Below are 22,071 nucleotides of genomic sequence, written 5' to 3'. Positions count from 1 at the left end.
GCTTTGTTTGCGTTTTCCAAGCTTGTTTTAAGCAAGAGTATAGTTAAGACCTGTTTGTCACATGTTAAGTGATCAGCAACAAATTGTCAGTCATGATCTGTTTTTGCCCTGCAGCTCCTGTGCCTTTCTCCTTGCCATCTATCTCTCTGTGATTCAGGAAATGAAATTAGTTCCATGTTAGTGTCAGTGAGAGTTAATTAGGAGGGCACAATTTTTTTCTTTTTTTTTTTTTTGGTCAGGAAACCAATCACACAGTTTATTTTAAAGCTGGATTAAGTTGCTTTTTGATTCAGAGCACCACAATGCCCATAAGAAGGAAATGTAATACTAAGCAAAAAGGATGGGCTTATGACGATTATGAGGAGCCCTGGTGGCACAGTGATTAAGTGTTCGGCTGTTAACCGAAAGTTCGGTAGTTGGAACCCACCAGCGGCTCCATGAGAGAAAGATGTGGCAGTCTGCTTCCGTAAAGATTATGGCCTTGGAAACCCTATGTGGTCGCTATGTCGTTATAGGGTCCCTATGGGTTGGAATTGACTCGACAGCAACAGGTATGATGATTATGATTTTAGTTACTCCAAGATTTAACTTCCATACTTTCCTGAGTTCTAGTGAAAATTTATCCTTGCTTTCATCCTGATGTACCATCCTCAGAAATGTTTTAAATAGGGAAAACCCCATGCTGGGTGAGAGAGGAAGCAAACCCACTAAGTGGGCACACCGCTGCTGTTCTCTGGGCCTCAGATTCCTCACCCCTAAAACAGAAGCAAGCAAGCCATCCCTTAAGTCCTTTCTACCTTTACGTTGTTTGCATCCTTGAAGTGGTTGCATCAGTACAGAGAAACTGAAGAGGGCACTGGGAGTTACATTGTACGTTGTGCGTTCTGGAACAAGGCCTGCATGGAGATGTGCACTCTCACCTGTTTCTTCTTCCCATGCAGTATGGCTACGCTCCCAAAGGCTCCTCAGTGGTGCTATACAGCGACAAGAAGTACAGGAACTACCAGTTCTTCGTTGCTACAGACTGGCAGGGTGGCATCTACGCTTCCCCCACCATCGCAGGCTCACGGCCTGGTGGCATTAGCGCAGCTTGTTGGGCCACCTTGATGCACTTTGGTGAGAGTGGCTATGTTGAAGCTACCAAACAGATCATCAAAACTACTCGCTTCCTCAAATCAGAGTATGTGTGGATGATTGAGATTCTGCCTTGTCTGTTGCTTTTTTTTTTTTTGCTAGTAGGCTCAGGGCATCTGCCTGCTTAAAGCACCCTTAGCCTTAGGGTTTAGGGCAGCCATTTAGGAATGTGGTGCTGGCCTGGGAGGATAAGCTCCCTTCCTCTGTGGTGACTGTGGAGGGGTCTTCAGAGCCGGAGGCTACTGAAATCAGGGCTGCTTTTGTAGGCCACCTCTTCTCTAAAGATGTCTTACCAGCTGGCAGCTCTTACCAAGTGCTGATGTACGCTTTAATGGTTAACATAGAGAGGTTCTCCAACTTGACCACGCATAGAATTCAGCTGGAGGGCTTGTTAAAACACAGATTGCCGTGCCCCTCCCCCAGAGTTTCTGATTCACTAGATCTGGGATGCGGTTGGAGGATTTGGATTTCTAGCAAGTTTCCAGGAGATACTGATGCTGCTGGTCCAAGAGTCACACATGGAGAATCGTTGGAATAAAAAAAGAATTTGAGAAGGGGGAAGAAGGAATGGGGAAGGGAGGGTGATGGTCTGGGATTAAGCTCAGGCTAGAATTAGCCGTATGCTTTGTCTGGTGTATTAACCTGCCTTTTCTGTGTCACTGGGATTTTGGAGGCTTTTTCAGGATGTTTTGAGGGTGAAGGGGTCAGTAGCCATGTATCATTTGAAAAAGGTCCTCATATGGTCCCGCTATGCCCGTTTGTTGAGAACCACTGTAGCATTTCTTGCTTTAGAGATTACATATATGACTTTTCAGAACTGTAGAGATGGAGGGATTAATTTTTCCAGAATTTATTTTTAAAGTACATCATTTATGCCTCAGATGTCCCTGAGGGCATGTCATGATTTCAGGGTAGGGCAGACAGGTTAGGAGCTAGTGATTGTGATTCATAAGATCTGGATGGGGCTTGAGCCTCTAAATAGTTCTAATATTTCACCTGTGATTCTGACACGTACCCTTCCAAAGAACTACTGATCCCAGCCTAGCCTCCTTATTTTAGAAGCTGAGAAAATTAAAGGCCCAAAAGGCTGGATTGGTGTTATAGAGACTTCGGGTGATTAAAGAGATGATGACCAGAGGAAAATAAGTGACTGGGTTTCCTTCCCCCACCCCCCCTTTTTTGTTTTAAGACTGGAAAATATCAAAGGCGTCTTCGTTTTTGGGAATCCCCAATTGTCAGTCATTGCTCTGGGCTCCCATGATTTTGACATCTACCGACTGTCTAACCTGATGACTGCTAAGGGGTGGAACTTGAACCAGTTGCAGTTCCCACCCAGGTAAGCTTGAAGAAGCTTCTTCCCCTTCTTTTGGTCCATGACTTTCCAACAGCCTGGTGGCCTGAAGGTAAACTTTGCTAGCACTTCACTGGAACTGTAATATGTCTAAGATTTCTGTCTTGGTACCTGGCATTATTAGATATACAGACTAAGGCCTTTATATCTTTACAAATAAGCTTTAAACTATTTGAGTGCCCAGGTAGACTTAGATGTAGCCCTCTGAAACTGGTGGTCAGTCATGAGGTTTTTCCTCCACTCTCTTGCTAGCCTCTGTGCTCTCTAGTCCATCTATACACAGCCATCAGACTACACTTATAAAATGCCTCCTTACCTGAGTGATATTTAGCTCAAAACCCTCCAGCGGGTCTCTGATTATCAAAGCCTGCTAGTATCTTCCTTAATATGCTTATCTAAACTAACCTTCTATGACGGCTTTAAATAAATAATCCACTGTTAACTCAATAGGTCTATTCAGTACCCCAGGTACACCTTATCCTTTCACATTTTGGTGCCACTGCCAGCCCCTTCTCTTAATTTATACCCCTTCCTCCCTCTAGGCTGAGGGAGTTTCTTCTTTGCCCTGAAGTCCTTCAAGAGCCCAGCCATATGTCCGCAGGAGGATGGTCACATGGTTGAAGGAATAGTGATTGAGTTTGTGAGGGAGGACAGAACCACCAGCTGTGGTTCTTGATCATGCTGAGCAGCCTGCTGCCAGCCCATGCCTTGACAACCCATGCACGTGAGAGCCCTGGTTCTCAGGACTGGGAACAGCGTGGCTGATCACGCTGGTCAGAAATAATGTGAAGAAGCAACCAATGAATTCCTGTATTTGGGATGCTCTATTTTAGAACATTTTTTTCTTTTTCCAAGGTTCATCTTCTCTCTTGTCTTTTCTTCTCCCATAGTATTCATTTCTGTATCACATTACTACATACCCGGAATCGAGTAGCCATACAGTTCCTAAAGGACATCCGGGAATCTGTCACCCAAATCATGAAGAATCCTAAAGCAAAGACTACAGGAATGGTAAGGACACTTGAGTTTTGTACTTCCCTTGGAAATTGAAGTGTTGGTGATGGGTTTGAAAGAATCAAATGACGTTGAGTCTGTTCCCGCCTTTGCTTCTTATCCACAGACCTTGTGCCTTTTTTATGTTCATTGGAGCAGAGGATCTCTGCCTCACCCATTCCCAGGATGGCTGGAAGTCTCAAATTATATTCTCATATAAAGCAGCTTGTAAACTAGAAAATGCTATACAAAAATGGGGTGGTCATGTCCATTTGAAAAGAAAATTTTGACATAGAAAAGTCAATAAATGTGTTTTCTCTAGAATTTTCTACAGCAAATCCCCTTGGGATAGTTCTTTTGGGCAGAAAGTCAGGCTGGCCAATACCTGTGAAAAATTTACTATGCCAGCTGTCTTTCTGATAGAATGATGCCTGGGGTAGGAATGAAAATTATATGGTGGGGGATAAAGGGGGGGGGTGTGGAAAGCTAGGACTGGGGGAAAAGGGGAGCCAAACCACAGCTTTATCCTTGCTCCTGCACCCACCATCACTAATAACGTATTTTTGGTTGGATTTGTAGGGTGCCATCTACGGCATGGCGCAGGCAACAGTTGACAGGAATCTGGTGGCAGAGTTGTCCTCGGTCTTCTTGAACAGCCTGTACAGCACAGACACTGTGACCTCGGGCAGTCAAATGAATGGCTCTCCCAAACCCCGCTGAGCCTCGACCCTTTCTAGCCCCAAGGGGCTTCTGGCCTTCAGAAGGTTCTTGGGGGTATGAAACAGACCACATACAACTTTGACATCTGGTCTTACTCCATAGAGCACAACGAGACAGACAACAAGACAGCTTGGTCCTCAGGCCTATTGTTCTACCTTTTGTCATCCTTTCATGGTTTTTAATTTGAAGACCCCTGAAGAATTTCATCACATAATCGTTTTACTGTCATTTTAAGTGCTACCCTAAGAATTGTTGTAACCACTTCCTGCTCTAACCTCTCTAGCTTTCACCTTAATCACTGTGTGGCGGCTCTGACCTGTCCTGATTCCTTAGGGAAGCTGGGATACAGTTTATGAGATAGCAGAAGGGTTTCTCTGCTGTCTCAAGCAGACGTTTAGGCTAGTCAGATAAGAAGCATTCATGGAACATGTTTTCCCCTGATGGATTTCATGTATACTCGAAGCAGGAGGCTTTTTCAGCCCTCCTCTTAAGAAGTAGGTTAGTTGTCTCTCTCAGAATCACTTTTATTGCCGCCAGTTTTCTTTTTCCAGGACACGACTGGCCAGGCTGTTGTTCCCCACTACGCAGGACTAGAGTGGTTGAGCATGTCTTCTTGGTCTAGCAAGGGGTGGCCCGTTGGTCCTCTACTGTGCTTGTTGTCTCCATCTGACACTCAGTTGCCACCATCTTGGGAGATTCGTGTGTGAAATAATGCTCCCATTGCTTTGCTCTTGTTCCCATGGACTAGGAAGAGAGCATGGTTTCCAGAGACTCTGGGACTTTCTGGACCTGGTGCTGCCTCCTGACTTGGCAGTGGTCAGAGCAGACCTGAGCCCTCTCCTGGGGTGGTGATGATCAGAAACCAGACTCTTCTATACTTTTCTGAGTATCAGAGTGGGATGAACACCCAAGTTCAAATACATGTCACCAAACTTTGTGGCGCCCCCCTCCCCATTGCTTTAAGCTATCATGTAATAATAATCTATTATGTTTGCTTGAAGAAACAATTCAAAGCACCTTCACGAGTTGCCTTGACTTACCTAGGTGAAGAGGGTGTGAGAGAGAGCCCTCGTGACAAGTAAAATTTTCTCTCTCCCTTAATGTGTTTTTCCTGCCCGTTTCCCCTTTATTCAGCTCCCAAAGGTACTATGGCAGTTTAGCCTCAGGTACTGGATATTTCTCAGCCCTGGCTAACAGGGAGCAGCTTAAGGTGAGAAACTTTCTGGACTAGGAAAGCCTGATGGCCAGCATCAGTTGTGGCCTAGGGCCTGGGATTCCTTCATAAGACTCGTTGCTCAGGGTGGTGCAGGGACAGGACCAAACCCTGCGCCCACTTCCTGCCCTCTCCTGCCTGCCGTATAGGGCCCCGATCCCAGTTGAGCCACTCTCCTCTAACGATGTCATATAGTGTGCCTTTCTCCTCAGCAGTGAGCATTGAGCTGTTCCTGACCCAGGCCCCAGGGGAAATGGGTCAGTTTTTTAGTTTTTATTTGGGTAGGGGAGTTCTTAGGACAAGTCAGGACAAACGTCCTTTGTTCCGTTCCCCTTCTCAGGGACTCCTGAATATTCAGCCTCTCCAGATGGTATCCTCTAGCCTCCCTCACTAGGCTGCTGGCCGGGAGCCAAGCTACCAGACTTCTCCTCCAGCTCCCGGCCTGTTTGTCTGAAGTGTTCGTTAGCACGGTACTTCTTACACAGTATCTGTGACTAGCTGGCCATCTCATTGCAGGGCTCATGTGGTAGGTGTGTGTGTGTTTTGTCCTCTGTTTGTTCTGTAGTGCATTGTGGGTTCCAAGAGTGGTTGGTGTTGGTGTGTGTCAGAGGGAGAGGCTGGGATCCTTTGGACATGGCAGTTACACGTGTCTTCCCAGTCGCTTAAGTGGTGGGCACCCCCTTTTGCGCAAACATCTGTACTCGGAGCTGTGCACGAATTGTCTCTCGGGTCTCCGGTGCTTTGTCTCAGGGGCTTCAGCGACCCAGAACCACCCAGCAGGCAACACTGTCCTTTGCGAGCTGCTGAAATGGAGAAGCATGTGTGCCGCAGAATGTGCTAATGCTTCCAGTGTCTGTCTCCTCGGGACCAGACCCTGAGCCACTCACATCCTCTGTGCCGGAGCCTGGGTGCTGGCGGGGGTGGGGGGTGTTTTCAAAGGGACCTACTGCAGTTAATTTATCATCAAGAGCCTGAGTTTGACTTACCATTTTTTTAGGTTTTTCATTTGTATCTGTGCATTTGTGTGTGTGCACATAGTAATACCTGGTCTGCGGCAGAGGTGGGGGTGGAGTATCTTACTATATTGCTAGATGTTGCAACATTGGTCTCTGCAAAAACTGTACTGTTTTGTCCTGCATAGAAGTAGTTGTGTGACTATATTGCCATGCCACTTTTAATATTATCAGTTTTATACTTGGAAAATGGTACTTTTCTCTATTAATTCTTTTCTCTCTCTTTTCTTCTCTAACCTCCCCCTTCCCAGCTCAGTGCTCCCTTCCCAGTTGCAGCAATAATGTCTTAAAAAGCTATTGAATAATTAAATGCCCCAAATCTCAATCACTGTGGATGGTTGCATTCATTTGTTTACTTGGGGACACACGGGAGGTCACAAGTAGGGCAGTGGCAGCACTTGAATTGGCTGCTGGTGAGAGATCGCCCCCTTGTGGTGAGATGGTTGTGTGTGACCATTGATATTAGGGCTACTAGACAGACCCAGGGGCCCTGGTGGCGCAGTGGTTAAGAGCTCGGCAGCTAACCAAAAGGTCAGCAGTTCAAATCCACCAGCTGCTACTTGGAAACCCTATGGGGCAGTTCTACTCTGTCCTGTAGGGTAGCTATGAGTCGGAATTGACTCGAAAGCAGTGGGTTTTTTTTTTTAGATAGACACAGCCGAGCCACATTCCAGCTAATTTCCAAGCACTTTAATAGGTAGCTGATTGGTCTCTACACCAGGAACTGTGGTCATACCAAGTTTTATACCTGTTTGGAACTCAGGTCTTTAGTTCCTCAGGGCCAGGGCCCTGCTTTGCGTTTTGTTACCTTCATTGTCCTTTTCTGTCTGCTTACACCTCCATGATGGAAGGAGCCTCTAGGGTGGTCTCCAGCCAGCTGGGCAGGTTGGCTGTAATTAACCATTCATGACCCATGGAATATATGCTTGCCCACCCACTTCTCCTGCCTCTCAGGTTTTTTGGGACCCTACTTTTCTTGCTAAAAGTATTTGCTGCCCTCCAGTGGGAACTTGTGTAGTGGTGAAAGGTGAAAGAAAAGCTCACTGAAGCGAAATAGCTGGGGTATGGGGCTTAAAAGTGAGGTAGTGCATACAGGAAGTGTGACTGGGAAAAATTTTCTCTTTTGGCTTTTGTACCCCTAGATGAGCCTTGTAAACATATTTATGGTTTCCTGTGTGATAGTTAGGGAGCCCCGGTGGGTTTATGTGTGTCATATATGGAAAACTAGATGTTTCCCATGTAATCTAATGGAAGGCACCCCACAATACATCCAATAACCAAGGTCCAGTGGGAAAGATGGGTGCCCACCAATCATGGCACTTAAGAGCCCCAAAAGTTCTGTGGTAGCCTTGTGTTCCCACATAATATTTCTTAAAACCCATTATTACCAACCAAAAATTTAAATACTCTGCATGACTCAGCATGCTTCCATTAATAAAAACACGATATCCAAAAAAAAAAAAAAAAAATTCAAAGCAGAAAATAATAGGTCCTTGAAGATTAGAGGATAGTAAACCCATTGCTGTCAAGTCGATTCAAATTCATAGTGACCCTACAGGACAGAGTAGAACAGCCCCATAGTGTTTCTAAGGAGCGGCTGGTGGATTCGAACTGGCAGCCTTTTGGTTATCAGCCGAGTAGGCCACTGCATTTGGCTTGGAGCTGACAGAACCCCTTATGTTACCCTGGCACATGTAAGTGCTGGGCATCGCGGTCCATTATGAATGAGAAATGAGAAGTGTTTTCAGAGGTTACTCAGAATACAAAGGCAGCCATTCAGGTAACGTAGCTTTTCATTCTGGCTTTCAGCTCAATTCAGACTTTTGCCAGAACCCAGCCAAGCAGTTATGTCCTTGCTCTGGTTTTCTCCCAAATGGCTTGGTTTCCTGAGCACCTCCTTGCTTTTGTGGTAAACACTAGGGAAAGAGGGGCCAGGGTGTGCTTGGATTTGGAGGCCTGGCTCATTTAAGAAGTGGTGTCTGGGATGCTTATAGCTGCTCCTGACAGCTAAAAGTTCCTCTACCTTCTTTGTGGGCTCTTGGGAGCAACGAGCAGCTTTTCCCCAGACCCAGCGGTGACAGAATAATTACTAAGGCCTAACTGTGATAGCCACCAACTATATATAGCCTGAGTAACCAAAAGTCAGGTTTTTGAAGCATTTTCTTGGAGTCTTAATTGCCTTACTTTCTCTTATGTTTTCTTCTTTCTCATAATCTGTCCTGAATATCCTCCCTGTAATTTCAGTTATGTGGGTTAATTTTAGAATAAACATATTTATTTCTAGAAAGTGTTGCTTGTGTTTTTGTACCACATAAAGGTAGCACATACAACAGTGCATGTTTCAACCCATAGTAAGCAGAGGTAGCAAGGTGAGGCCATACCGCCCCGTGTGGTCAGTGCCCCTGTCCCCTAGTCCTTGGCCATTGGATCAAAGCACACTTAGAAAAAAATTCAGTCAGAAGTGGAGCAGATGGAAGACCAGTGTCTGATTCTCGTTGGTTTTAATATAAGTTTTGCAGAGAAACTGCTATCAACATTAAAAAAAATAAAAGCTCAGTTGCCATACTCATGGTGACCTCATGTGTATATTGATAATCCTTACTGACCAGACTGTAGGCTAGGAAGGGGCTCCTGCTATTCTGTCTTGTTGACATGTTTATTTCTCACCCACCAACCTCTGCCTCTTTTCTGGTCCTTGTTGGGGGACCAACCCACCCAGGGTGAGTTATGACATTGTTAGATGCCTGCTCCAGCTGATCTTGGCATGTGCAGGTCAGCTTAGTACCCAGGCAGTGCTTCAGGCGAGAATGCTGGGGGAAGGCTTCTCAATCTTTTTTGCATCATGAAATGATATTTGCATGGTGCACACCCTGGGATAGAGACAAAAGTGCCCCCAGCTTCCACCCAGCCGTGCCAAAGGCTAAGGGGATCAATATCTCAGCGCCCTTTATCCTAGTCATGGCACATCAATGGGACTTTTCTAGAGTGTTACCAAGGAGCCCTGGGTGATGCAAATGGTTAAGCGCTTGGCTGCTAAGTGAAGGCTGGCAGTTTGAACCCACCCAGAGGCTCCACAGGAGAAATGCATGGTGATCTGCTCCCGTAAATATTACAGCGAAGAAGACCCTACGGGGCAGTTCTACTCGTCACGTGGAGTTGCTATGAGTAGAAATCGACTCAGTGGTACCTGACGACAACAACAGTGTTGCTGGGCGGGGAAACAGACCTGTGCATACTGGCTCCTTACTGTTCTGATGGCAGTTAGCCCGTCAGCACCTAAGCTGTGCCTGTGCCTTCGCTCTCTTGCAGCATAAAAGCAGCCAAGCCTTGCAACCTTTTCTAAGTGGAAACTACAGAAACCATCAGGATTAGGAATCTCCCCAGCTGATGTTATAGCACAAGAAGGTAATATGGCCCAGTTGCCTTTCTAGTTGTAGGTCTCACCATACATATCGTACACATGCCTTTATCCTGTTCATGATGCTCCCCCAGCCATCTCTCTCTCAAGAATCCTACTCACATCTTTAAGGCATAACTCAAATGAAAGTCTCCTGATTCACCCTTGTCAACATTAATTACTACTTTGTGTTTCCATAGTTCATTTCTTATCCTGCCATCTAGCATTAACTTAATTCACCTGACCTAGTTAATAGCCATTTTCCTGCTTGATTCCTCCAGATGATAATGAACTCGTTGAAAGGCAGGGTGGTCTAGTCCACCCTTTTTCCCCAGTACCTTGAACAGTGCCTCGCACAGATTAAGAGCTTTAAATGCTTGTTCCATTGACTCCAATTGGATTGACCTATAGGAAAGAAGGTTCTAGAGCCCGAGACCAAGTAAGTGACACAAGTTTTATTTGAGACATAAAAGCACGTGTTTCCATCACGTAGGATGGGGTTTACTTTAGGGTCCTGGTTTCTAAGATAACATTTCATGTCCCCGTCTATCACAGCCTTTTGGCAAATGAATCAGAAAGGGTACAGCTGGGAAAGAAAATCATGACTTGATGGGAAGTTTCAAAGAAAGGGAAGAGCTTATTCAAATTAGCGTACATGTAACAGAACGCCAAGGATGAAGAGAGTGGCGTGGGGGAAAGGTCAGTGAAGGGCTCCTCTCCTTTCCACAGCAAGGACTCGCCCTGAAATAGGCAGCAGGGCGGGCTTGGCAGTGGTGACTCAGCAAGGTCTCGGGACTAAGGACTCCCCAGCTCCCTCCCTGGATTCTCAGTTCAGCCACCCCTCCTCCCTGAGAAATTAAAAGAGGAAGGACAGGGCCTCCTAAGTCATGGACACTGCTACTTGTTCGATGAAGCTGGCCAGGTTTATGTCCCGCTCTGAAAGGCCTGCACACTCATGGGTGCTCAGGGTGATGTGGACCTGAAACAAAACGAGAAATTCAGGGCCAGGTGACTACTGACATAACTCACTCGAGCAGGAGAATGTCACCAGCTGTCAGGCTCAGTCATGCTAGGAGCTCCAGAAGAGTAGCTGGTCACTGCTCTCCCATGGGCTGCCTTCCAAACAACTGTCTGACAACAGTGTAAAACTGTCTTCTATGCCATCTCTCCCTGAATGTTTTTCAAAAGCAATGTAAAAGCTAAAAATAAGAGCAAAAACCAACTCCAACTCCTAAACACTATCAATGTACAGATAGCCTTTTCCAAGCCTTAATGCTGGTATGAAGAGTCCAGCATACTCTTGGCACATGGTAAGCACTTAATGATGGTTTCATTAAGTGGTCAGTCTGAACTGTTTGCCGTGCATGGGTATTCTTAGTTCAAGTTTATTACTTTTCCATTCTTCCATACCTCCAGAAAGACTTAAGCTATTTATGGCGATTAACAATGAGTAAGCGTGCCTGTCTCCCACAGCCTTGCCTTCCGGATGCTAACCAAAAGGCTGGCAGTTCGAATCCACCAGCTGCTCCTTGGAAACCCTATGGAGCAGTTCTACTCTGTCCTATAGGGTCACTATGAGTCGGAATCGACTCAACAGCAACGGGTTTGGTTTTGGTCTAATGTCTGCGTTAGCCATAAATATCTCACAAGTGTTTTAATTAGCATTTCTTTCATTTGCATTGAGACTGAATATTTTCCAAGTGTGTCTATGCTGCAATCTTGAGATCAGGAAGAGATGGATGGGGCAGGATAAGTGGACAGTCAACTTAGGAGTGCGGAGTTGGAGCTCTCAGAGCTTGGATGTCACCCACCTTGTTGTACACATTAAACCATTCAGGATGATGGTCCAGTTTCTCAGCCTGCAGGGCCACCCTTGTCATGAACCCAAAAGCCTATCGAGTGAAGAGAGACCTGGGTTAGCATTCTGAGAGAGAGGAGCAGTTTAAAGCCTTGGTGCAGGACAGACTAGCCTACTGCAGGGAGACCCCTTGAGCTGTCATCACCTCCCCCTGGCATTCCGTCACTGTTCTGAGGCTTGAGTTTAAGGTTGTCTTTCTGCAGTAGGAAGAGCATCTTGTTACTAGGATCACTAATAAGGTTAGAGACAGAAGAGGTTGATTCTTGGTGAATCTCTGGCCATCTACTGACATGTCCTCAGATCTACATCCCTGCTTCCAGGCAGGGCCCTAGAATCTCTGAAGCTCTTTCCTAAGAGTTCCACATAGGGAAAGCCCAAGACCCATCTCCCCACTCCCCAAGCCCCAAGGATGACACTTTCCGAGTAAGTTAGGGAAGTTTATTTCCCAACTGACACAGGGTCCAAATAAACTGGGTTAGAGTCGTATCTGACACTCAAGCTACCAAGACTTGAAGAAGTAAACAAGTTATGGAGCGTAACCCCATTAGCCCTAGTCTCAAAATTCTGTCCCACCCCAGCCCCATACCCTATTGAAGTCTTTGAAATGGAACTGCTTGAAGATGGCATCGCGGCCTTCCAGCTCATTCCACCCCACAGCCCTCAGGTTTGGCAGCAGTTGGTCCCTCTCCTCAGCGCTTAGCCTGTGTGCTTTGCCAGCCTGGGAGAGGAAAAAACAGGCCCGAGGGCATTTATTTTTACAGGTCAAACAAGAAGACCCAGACCATTTGGGTAATGTTGTCTCCACTGGCTGCTCTGGACTCTGGGTGACATGGTCAAAGGGCAGCTAGTCTTTAAGCAACAGATTGGAAGGTCTGGGGGGTGGGCCCTGTCCAGGAGGTGGGGCCCTTGCTCATTCACTGATAGGTTCTTAGGTTTGGGGTTTCACACTCTGCCCAGAGAAGGAACATCCATGAGTGTAATGCAAAACAATGGGAAGCCATTTCACTGAGAAACACTCCTCCCAACCCCCCAGAAGTCTTACGGAGGGCCCCTTCCCCCTCCCAAACTAAGGTTATATTAAAACATCAAACCCAGATGCAAGTGCATTTATTACAACACAATCTTTTAGGAAAAGAGCACCCCCGGCTCCCTAGCCTTCCCTTTCTATTATCTGCCTTTCCTTGTCCACCCCAAGCCCGGCCATTACTCATTTTCAGGTGTACTGAAGAGGAAACTAAGGCCTAGGGAGGGGAAATGGCTTGTCCCCCTCCCCAGTTCCCTCCAACCCCTATCCTAGTCAGGGACGGCGCAGGCAGTGTTCTCAGGGTGGTCTGTGGACCACTTGTAGCAGAAATATGCAGATTCCTAGGTCCTGTCGCAGACCTACTGAATCGGCATTCCTGGGGGCCTGGTGAAGGAACCAGCATTTCAAACAAGTTTCCCAGGTGATCCTTGGCACACTGCAGTTGACAACCACTGGCGCTACCTCTAGTAGGTACTCTGTCACTCCCACCACGCAGCCTCTAGTCCCAAGCTGCTGGGCCCTGGTTTCTCAGATTTTCCATCATCTTTTCTATTCTGGCAGCTCCTGAAGCCTGGGCCACAGAGCTCAAACCCAAAATGGAAGTCTCTTGGCCAAAGGCCAAGATGAGCCCCACCCCACACGGCCTGACTCCTCAGTGCCCAGTTCACAGGACTGTGAGGTGTCCAAGGAGGCACTGTTGAATTCTGTTGTGAGGAGGCCAAAGGAGAACCAGGACCAGCTTCCTAGAGGAAGGAGTTCTTAAGCTCAGCCAAGAAGAGAAGTTGACCTCTACACTGACAGGATGGTGAGCCATGCTGCTCAAAGGGGGAAGAGCCTGCGGCGTGGGACACAGCCTGGAGCATCTGGCTGCTGACTGCTGGCCTGGGTTGGGTCCTGGAGTGTGGGGTATGGCAGAGGTGAGTGGGTAAAGGGATGCCAAGAGATGACCTAGGGCTATGGGTACCATCACAGAGGGCCCTGGAACCCCATGTCCTGTCCTATGTACCTACTGTGCAAAGTGTCCTCAGGCAGCCCAAACTGGCACCATTCAGGCCAGGAGTTGATCCCTCAGAGAATAAAGGAAGCAAAGGTCAGTTCTACTGTCTAGGTGTAGGAGCTTAAGGGATCCCAGAATTAAGAATCCAGAGACAGAATCACCCAAGGACAGAAACTGATAAAGTGCTGAACTGAAAGAATCCACTAAGTCTGGGGAGAGAATGTGAGGGGTGTTAGGTGGGTCTGTAACCCGCAGCCTGGCAGCCCTGGGTTGAAATGGCAGTACTGGTTCAAGCCCCAGTTCTGCCACTTGTCTGCCATGTGGCACTTCATGAGTCCAAGAGAGCTTGGACTCATGCAGAAAATAGGGACACAAACTTTTACTTCACAGATCAGCATGAGAAGTCAACAGGACACTTTGATACACTGCACTGTTAACTGCATTTACTAAAGACTTCCTTGGGTTAAGTGAGCTGGCGATGGGCCTGGCAAAGTTTGAGCAGACCTGGAGGGGCACTGCCATGCTGATAAGTCAATCTTTTCCTCTCTCCTGAAAACTGGTGTTCCCCCTAGACCGATCTGGTCTGGCCCCCTCCTCGTCTTCAATGGTTAAGGAGATGACAGTGTGTACCCGGCATCATCCCGCCCAACGCCATCTCTTCCGGAGTTTGCCCTTCTCAGTGAGAATAGGCCTGGCCCATGTATCCAGGCAACCAGATGGCCGGAAAGCAGCCCAGACATCCGAATCCACAGTTCACTCCTTTGGTTCTGAGAGGGGCGGGTGGGTATGGGTGAGCTCCTGGGAGGACCCCCTTTCTCTTTAGAGTCTTCTGGAAGCCCCCAACGCCCATAGCCTGGGAGATCAGGCAGGGGGAAGGGGCCATGTTTGTTTAGTAAATCCCGGTCAGGCATGACCTCTGCCTCCTGCCTCAGGGGGCCTGTGCGGAGGGTTACTGATCACCACCCCCACCACCAAGCGGTAGTCACCGCAGTCCTGACTGCCTCAGGTGTTCGGGCTAAAATGGGCTGTGTTTAGTAAAGCTTCCTCGCTGCTCCCACAGGGTCACGGTCACCTCCCCGGCTGAGGGTGGGGGTGTTGACACTGAGCCAATGGCCCAGACCCTCTAGGCCGGCAGCTCCGTAGTCCTGGGCCATCGTGCTCCCACTGCTGGGCACAGACCTGGAACTATGCGCCACGGGCAGGTTCTCGGGTGCCCAGAGGGCTTAGTCCCAGACAAAGCTGTACTCAGGTGAGGTCAAAAGTGCAAGCGAGAAGGGGCAGTACACACACACACAGGCACACAGTCTCCCCCAAATACAAAACAGAACCGTGCCACTAACGGAGACGACATCTGCTGGCTCACTAGGACGCCTCTCCCAACCCGTTCCCTGCCCCCAGTGCCCCGCCCCCAGCACGGCGGCGCGGAGGGAGCACTGGCCTGGGAGTCAGGGCCAGGCCTGAGCTGCGGCTCGCGGTTACCCGGCCCTGCACGGCCCCTCTGGGAGCCTCAGCTTCCTCTGGTGCACCACCGGGAACCGGGTGAACTCCAGGCTGCCGCTACGAGACCCGGAAATGCTGACCCTCCCAGGGCGGAGGGCGGCGGGTCTGCAGGCGCTCTCGAGGCCCCCTCCACTCTCGTCCTCGGCCGGCCTGGGCCGGGAGCCGCTGGCTCCCTCCTCTCCTCCGAGCCCCGGCGGCCGGCCTCCCGCTCCCCGCCCTCCCCTCCCTCACCATGTCCGAGCGCGGCGGGACGCGGGCGAGCAGGAGGTGGCCAGCCAAGAAGCGAGCGCCGCGGCCAGGCGCACCGGGCGAGCGGCCGGGTGCAACCCCCGGGGCCGCCTCCAGGCCCGCCCCCGGCAGGGGTGGAGCCCGCGACCCGCTTTTCCGCCCGCGCGGGACCCGCCGACTCGGGTAATGATTAACGCTGAGGGTGGCGCACACACCAGGGCTCAGCTCCCCTCCAGCACTTTCTTTTCCTCTCAGCGCTATACTCGGTGCGATTGTTCCATGGAGGTTAGCAGGTCAGTACGCAGGCACCAAATGCAGACTTCTGGGTCTGAAGTATGCTCTGCCACTTAGCAGCTGCGTCATCCTAGACACAGGATGACCTCACCTTTTCTTTTTTAAAAGCACTTTGAGGTATAATTGACCTACAGTAAACTGCACATGTTTAAAGTGTACAATTTGATAAGTTTTGACACATGTATGCCCCGCTCAAACCATCAGCACAAATTATGAACATATCCATCGCCCCAAAAGTTCCCACTGCCTCTTTGTAGTCCCTTCCTTCCCGCACCTGCATCCACTGATCTACTTTCTGTCACTGTAGATTAGTTTGTATTTTCTATAATCTTACGTAAATGGAATCATAGTATATAATCTCTCTTTTGGTCTGGCTTCTTTCACTTAGCATAATTGTTTTGAGGTTCATCCATGTTGTTGCATGTATCAGCACTCTGTTACTGTCAAGTAGACCCATGGAAACCCCATGTGCTCCATAGGGTTTTCACTGGCTGTAATCTTCGCGAAGTAGATAGCTAGGCCTGTCTTCCTGGGCGCTGCTGGGTGAATTCCCACAGTTGGTAGCCAAGTGCAAGCCATTTGCACCACTCAGGGAGCCAGCATGTATCAATAGTTACTTTTTGTTGTAAATAATTCTTTTAAAGCATTTTATAGTGTTACATGGTATGAGTATGCCACAATTTGTTTATATTCATCTGTTGATGGACATTTGGATTGTTTCCAGTTTGGGGCTATTACAAGTAAAGCTGCTATGCCAATTTGTGTCCAAGTCTTTGTATGAATATATGCTTTCATTTCTCTTGGCTAAATATCTGGGAGTGGAATTATGGCTCCGTCTTAAGGTAGATGTATGTTTATAACTTTTTAGGAAACTGCCGAACTGTTTTCCAAAGTGGTTCTGTTATTTTATATTCTCAGCAGCAGCCAAGGAGAGTTCCAGTTCCTCCACTTCCTCACCAACCCTTGGTATGGTCGGTCCCTTTAATTTTAGCCACGCTGGTGGTGCAGTGGTTAAGTGTTCGGCTGTTAATCAAAAGCTCAGCAGTTCGAATCCACCAGCCGCTCCCTGGAAACCCTGTGGGGCAGTTCTGCTCTGTCCTATAGGGTCACTATGAGTAGGAATGGGTTTGGTGTTTTTTTAAATTAGTGTATAGTGGTTTAAATTTGAGTTTTCTTAATGATTAATGATGTTGAACATCTTTTCATGTGCTTATTTGCCATTGGTAAATCTTTGGTGAATTGCCTGTTCAAATTTCCTGCCCATTAAAAAAGCAAAACTGGATTGTTTGTTTTCTTGTTGAGTTTTGAGAGTGCTTTATTCTGGATACAAGAACTTTATCGGATATATGGTTTGCAAATATTTTGTCTGCATTCTCTTATAGTGTCTTTCATAGAGCAAAAGTTCTTAATTTTGACTGACAAATTCAATTGGTCAAATGTTTATTTTATGGATTGCTGTTTTAGTGTTGTTGCTAAAAATCTTCGCCTAACCCAAGGTCATGTTTCTCTTATGTTTTCTTTTAGAAGTTTTATAGTTTTCAGTTTTACATTTAGGTGTATGATCCATTTTGAGTTAGTTTTTTTATATGCTGGTAGTTAAGGACCCAAATTCACTTTTTGCATATGAATATCCAGTTGCTCTTCCTCCACTGAATTAATTGCCTTTGTACTTTTGTAAAAAATCAATTGACCTTTTACGTGTGAGTTTATTTCTAGGCCCTGTATTCTATTTCATTGATCTATTTGTCTGTCTTGACGTCAGTATGACACTGTCTTGATTACTGTAGCTTTATAATGTCTTGAAGTCGGGTAGTATAAATCCTCTAATATTTAACATTTTTTTCTAACTTTTTATCCCTGTACTCCACTTTTATTTCTCTGCCGAATAGCAGCCTTTCTAATGTGTTAATGTGTATTTTTGTTCTACATATTCTTGCAAAATGTGTATTGTTGTTCCATCTATATGTATTTTCAATTTATGTAAATGGTATTACATTACATATATAATTCTGTTCGTTACGAAACAGAATACTTAATGGAAAATTAAGATTCCGTTATGCTGCTACATGTATGCTTAATCTGTGGCTTCTAACTGCTGCTTAGTATTCCCTAGTGAGAATCTACCATGGTGTATTATTCTACCAGTGATAGGCATTCAGCTTGCCTCCAACGCGCTTCCACTATCACCACCACTACTCAAGCCCTTGGACAGATGCACAAACACATACAAAGCAAAACAGCAAAGAATGATGCTGCAGTGAACATCCTCCTTCAGTATCTTCCTGGCCTGTGGGAGTGTTTCTTAGCCAACTTAGATATATGCATGCTGTATAAATTCAGCAGTTCCTTTATGGGTACATATATCCCAAAATAGTTTCATATGCCATCCAGATGGCGATACCAGTCCTCCTTCTCACCTGCAGCGTGAGAGGCTTCCTATTTCCCTACATTCCTCATGCAAACACGCTCACACTTGGCATTATCTAGCGTTTTAATTTTTCCAGGCTAATAAGTATAAAATGATAGCTTACTGTTTTACTTTGCACCTTTCTGATAACTGGTGATTTTGAGCACCTCTTCCTAAGCTTGTTAGAATTGGGGGTTACTGTTTGTAAATTGCTTTTTAATATCTTTGCCCATGTTTAAAAAAATATAGAATGCTGTCTGTTTTCAGTTGATATTTGGGAATTTATAGTTAGACGTTAATTGCCTGTCAATTTTAGATATTGCAAATATCTCGTCAATCCTGCCATCCATATGCTAACTTCTCTGTGATTTCCTTCGTTGGCAGAAATATTGTATTGTAATATAGTATAATCTGTCTTTTATTTCCTCTGCCCTATGATTTTGTGCTTTAGAAACTTTATTTGATAAGTCCTTTCCCACCCCGTCACAAAAATATTCTACCTTTTTTTCTCTTCTTCTCTGAACGTTAGAGTTAGATAAATTTAAGACCTGTTGGTATTGGTTGCCGTTGAGTCAATTCCGACTCCTGGCAATCCATGCATTACAGAGTAGAATGGCCCCATAGGGTTTTCTTGACTTTAATCTTAATGGAAGCAGATTGTCAGGATTTTTCTTCCATGGTATCGCTGGGTGGGTTCGAACCACCAATCTTTAGGTTAGCAGTTGAGTGCAAACCGTTTGCACCACCTAGGGACCTAATTTAAGACCCCGGTGCGAAGATTCCCTTTTGTATATAACATAAGGTAGTGTGTTAGCTCATCTTCAAAGATGGCTCTCCAGTGAGCATTGACTCCCAGTATTCACGCCCTGAGTGGTTCTCTGCCATACTGGATCTGGGCTGCCCTGTATAACCACTTAAATGTGGTAGTAGTGTCACTGTGTGATTTCTGTGGTTAGTCAAAAGAAACCTTACAGCTTCTGCTTTGTCCCTTGGAGCTCTCGCTTTTGAGATGCTCGCTCTCAGAACCCACCTGTAACCTAACTTCAGAAGCCATCTAACTTCAAGAGGAGAGATGAGACTTAAGATCAGCACAAAGCTGATTCCTGTGAGGTGGAGGTCAGACATCCCTCCACTCTCAACTTCTTCACCATTTCTGACACCAGCCGTCCCCGCCCCCGCACCGCACTCTTTACTTCTGTGCTAGGTTCAATAACTAGTTACAGTGGCCACACAGAACTCACAGATCATACTCATGATTATGTGGTTTGTTAGGGAAATAACAGGCTGCAAGTTGGGACCAGGATCAAGCTGGAAGTAACAGGATACAACCCAGGAGACAGAATATAGTTCTTCAGTCAGGGCAGATTCCAGCCAAGACAGCTCTCGGCTTCTTCTCGGCTGTGCCCATAGGCAGGCCCTTGTCTTGGCCTCTGCCCTGCTCGGGCAAGTGTTACAGCCCTTTAGCTCTGCCAACAAGTGCCTGGAGGCACCCTACTCCACCAGCAAGCCTTCTGCCCAAAGGCACACAGCTCTCGCCCGCTCTGTGAGTCATCAAGCCCACTGCAGCTGCCTCATGCCAATCTCCTGGTTCCTGCTGTTTGTACTGCTGCTGCTGTTTCTCTCCTGCTGGGCTCTGCTGTGCTTGTTGCCATTTCTCATCATCTTACACCATCTTCAGTGTTATGGTGCTCTCTCTCCTGTGTCTAGGAGGTTCTTACTGCAGGGACCCCGGGTCCAAAGGATATGCTCCACTCAGGCTCTTCTTGATGGTATAGAGATCCCTTTCAACCTCTGTGGGATTGGCTCTTACATTCAATTTCAAGGCATGACCCTCCCAGCCAGACCACAAACTGACCAGTCCTCTCAGTAGACCACAGTCACTCAATTTGCATAGTAGACTGAACAATCCCTTTGCAAGATTTTGACCTAGCCAATCATTTTGGCAGAATTATAAACCTAAGGCCAGGAAGGCCACGTATAAGAGAAATACATTGTACTGCACCATCCATCATGTGGTGAGATGCCCAAGTCACATGGAGAGGCTACAAGTACTGCTGTGGCCCACAGCCTCTGCGGACCTCGTAGCTCACAGCCAGAATCATCTGCTGGCCACGTGAGCAAGCCCCATCTTGATCATCCAGGCCAGTCAAACCTTCAGATGACCTCTGCCCTTGCAGACTGTAATCACACTCAAGATCCCAAGCAAGAACAGCCTAGCAGAGACCAGTCAACCCATGGAACCATGAAAAATCAATACATTTTTTGTTTGAAGCCACCAAGTTTGGGGGTATTTGTTTTGCAGCAGTAGGTAACAAGAAGAAAAATTGGTACCTGGAAGTGGAATGTTGCCTAAAACATGTAGCACTAGCTTGGGTATGGGTGGTGGGTAGAAGGTGAAAGGAAGGCTTAAAGGACAGTAAGGAGGATTTCCACTTCACCTGGGATGTGAAAAGCTGAAAAGAGTGTTGCTCCCACACTAATAATGAGAAAAGACGGGATATACTGCAGCAGGAGGCAGGAGCATTCCTGAAAGGCAATCCTATAACCAGGAAGGCTAGCAATAACTCATCTATACATGAGAGTGACTGAGAATCACTACACCTAAATTAAATGGATCCCCAACGCAACTTGCCTTTACCCAGATCCTTAAACACATCCACATCTGTTCCTGTACAACCCATCCCGAGGGGAGTGTGACGCCAAGAGAATTAGCATGAAGAAAGACAAGGAACTCAAGCTTTTGCGCTTAAAATATATTTCTTTTGTAAAATTTGCAAGAAACATCTGACCATGAGAGCACTGGTTCTTCATTCAAGTGAAGGACCCTGAGGCTTAGGCTTTGTTTGCTTCCTAGTACATCCACCCCTGCCAAGGAGCCTTCACTGCTGAACCCACCCAATTCCTGACCACTCTTTATTTGGTCCATTTTCTCAGTATTTCCTTTTCCTTGCTCCTGAAGGATGAAAAATGGCACATTTCTGAATCTCCCAAGGTGTCTGGTCCTCTGCCTTGCACTTAATACCTTCTCAGCAAATGTTTCCTAAGTCCATGTTTGTGTATTGTTTTTTGGTAGTTTGAGATAGCTGCTGAGCAACAAAATAAGCGATGTTTTAAGAAACACTGTTTGACAATGACAGCTCTGAGACTACCATTTATATTGTTGTTGTTGTTAGTTCCCATTGAGTTGGTTCCAACTCATGGTGACCCCATGTAGGGCAGAATGAAATCTTGCCCAGTCCTGTGTCATCTTAACAATTTCTTGGTATTGTCTGGTCCATTGTTGCAGCCACTGTGTATTTTGAGTGCCTTCTAACCTAGGGGGCTCATCTTCGGTCACTGTATTGGACAGCACTTTGTTGTGATCTGTAGGGTTTTCATTGGCTAATTTTTGGGAGTAGATCACCAGGCCTTTCTTCCTAGCCTTTCTTAGTCTGGAAGCTCTGCTGAAACTTGTCCACTCTCCTAGTCATCTAGTGCTACTCCAACAGAAATACCACAAGTGGATGGCTTTCACAAAGAGAAATTTATTTTCTCACAGTCTAGTAGACTAGAAGTCCAAATTCAGGGCATCAGCTCCAGGGGAAGGCTCTCTCTCTCTGTTGGCTCTGGAGGAAGGTCCTCCTTGTCATCATCAGTCTTCCCCCTGACTAGGAGCATCTCTGCGCAGGAACCTTGGGTCCAAAGGACATGCTCTGCTTCCGGTGCTTCTTTCTTGGTGGTATGAGGCCCCCAACTCTCTGCTTGCTTCCCTCTCCTTTTATCTCTTGAGAGATAAAAGGTGGTGCAGCCCACACCCGAGGGAAACTCCCTATACATTGGATTAGGGATGTGACCTGGGTAAGGGTGGTGTTACAATCCCACCCTAATCCTCTTTAACATAAAATTACAATCACAAAATGGAGGCCAACCATGCAATTCTGGGAATCATGGCCCAGCCAAATT

At 46.8% G+C, this 22,071-nt stretch overlaps 2 protein-coding genes across 8 annotated transcripts in view; one reads left to right on the top strand and one right to left on the bottom strand.

Annotated features, from left to right (window-relative positions):
• The window catches only part of SGPL1 (sphingosine-1-phosphate lyase 1), a 134,118-nt gene extending 126,219 nt beyond the window's left edge, over nucleotides 1-7,899 (top strand). For 6 of the 7 annotated variants that reach the window (XM_023737718.1, XM_023737720.1, XM_023737719.1 and 3 more), the window contains 4 exons: nucleotides 942-1,180; nucleotides 2,324-2,470; nucleotides 3,376-3,496; nucleotides 4,058-7,899. In XM_023737718.1, the coding sequence (XP_023593486.1) occupies nucleotides 942-1,180; nucleotides 2,324-2,470; nucleotides 3,376-3,496; nucleotides 4,058-4,198 (648 nt within the window). In that variant the 3' untranslated portion in view covers nucleotides 4,199-7,899. Of the gene's footprint in view, nucleotides 1-941; nucleotides 1,181-2,323; nucleotides 2,471-3,375; nucleotides 3,497-3,605; nucleotides 3,839-4,057 lie in introns of those variants that run through there. The other variant, XM_023737717.1, reaches the window with a different exon arrangement.
• Nucleotides 7,900-9,526: 1,627 nt separating this feature from the next.
• Nucleotides 9,527-15,518, bottom strand: PCBD1 (pterin-4 alpha-carbinolamine dehydratase 1). The gene is made up of 4 exons (XM_023737714.1): nucleotides 15,432-15,518; nucleotides 12,266-12,397; nucleotides 11,633-11,713; nucleotides 9,527-10,800 (listed from the first exon to the last, which is right to left on the bottom strand). Exons 1-4 carry the CDS (start codon nucleotides 15,432-15,434, stop codon nucleotides 10,702-10,704), a joined length of 315 nt encoding a protein of 104 aa, XP_023593482.1. The 5' UTR covers nucleotides 15,435-15,518; the 3' UTR covers nucleotides 9,527-10,701.
• Nucleotides 15,519-22,071: the final 6,553 nt, after the last annotated feature.

This window comes from Trichechus manatus, unplaced genomic scaffold (genome assembly GCF_000243295.1).
Source record: "Trichechus manatus latirostris isolate Lorelei unplaced genomic scaffold, TriManLat1.0 scaffold00106, whole genome shotgun sequence".
NCBI classification, from domain to species: domain Eukaryota; kingdom Metazoa; phylum Chordata; class Mammalia; order Sirenia; family Trichechidae; genus Trichechus; species Trichechus manatus.
The sequence above is the reverse complement of the archived record's forward strand: the minus strand, read 5'-3'. Positions and strand labels throughout refer to the sequence as shown.

Excerpts from the sequence above, each read along its gene's own strand:
- PCBD1 (XM_023737714.1), bottom strand. Across the intron at positions 11,714-12,265 it reads ATTTCAAAGACTTCAATAGG|GCTTTTGGGTTCATGACAAG; the intron begins GTATGGGGCTGG and ends TTCACTCGATAG. Across the intron at positions 10,801-11,632 it reads GGTTTAATGTGTACAACAAG|GTCCACATCACCCTGAGCAC; the intron begins GTGGGTGACATC and ends GTTTTGTTTCAG.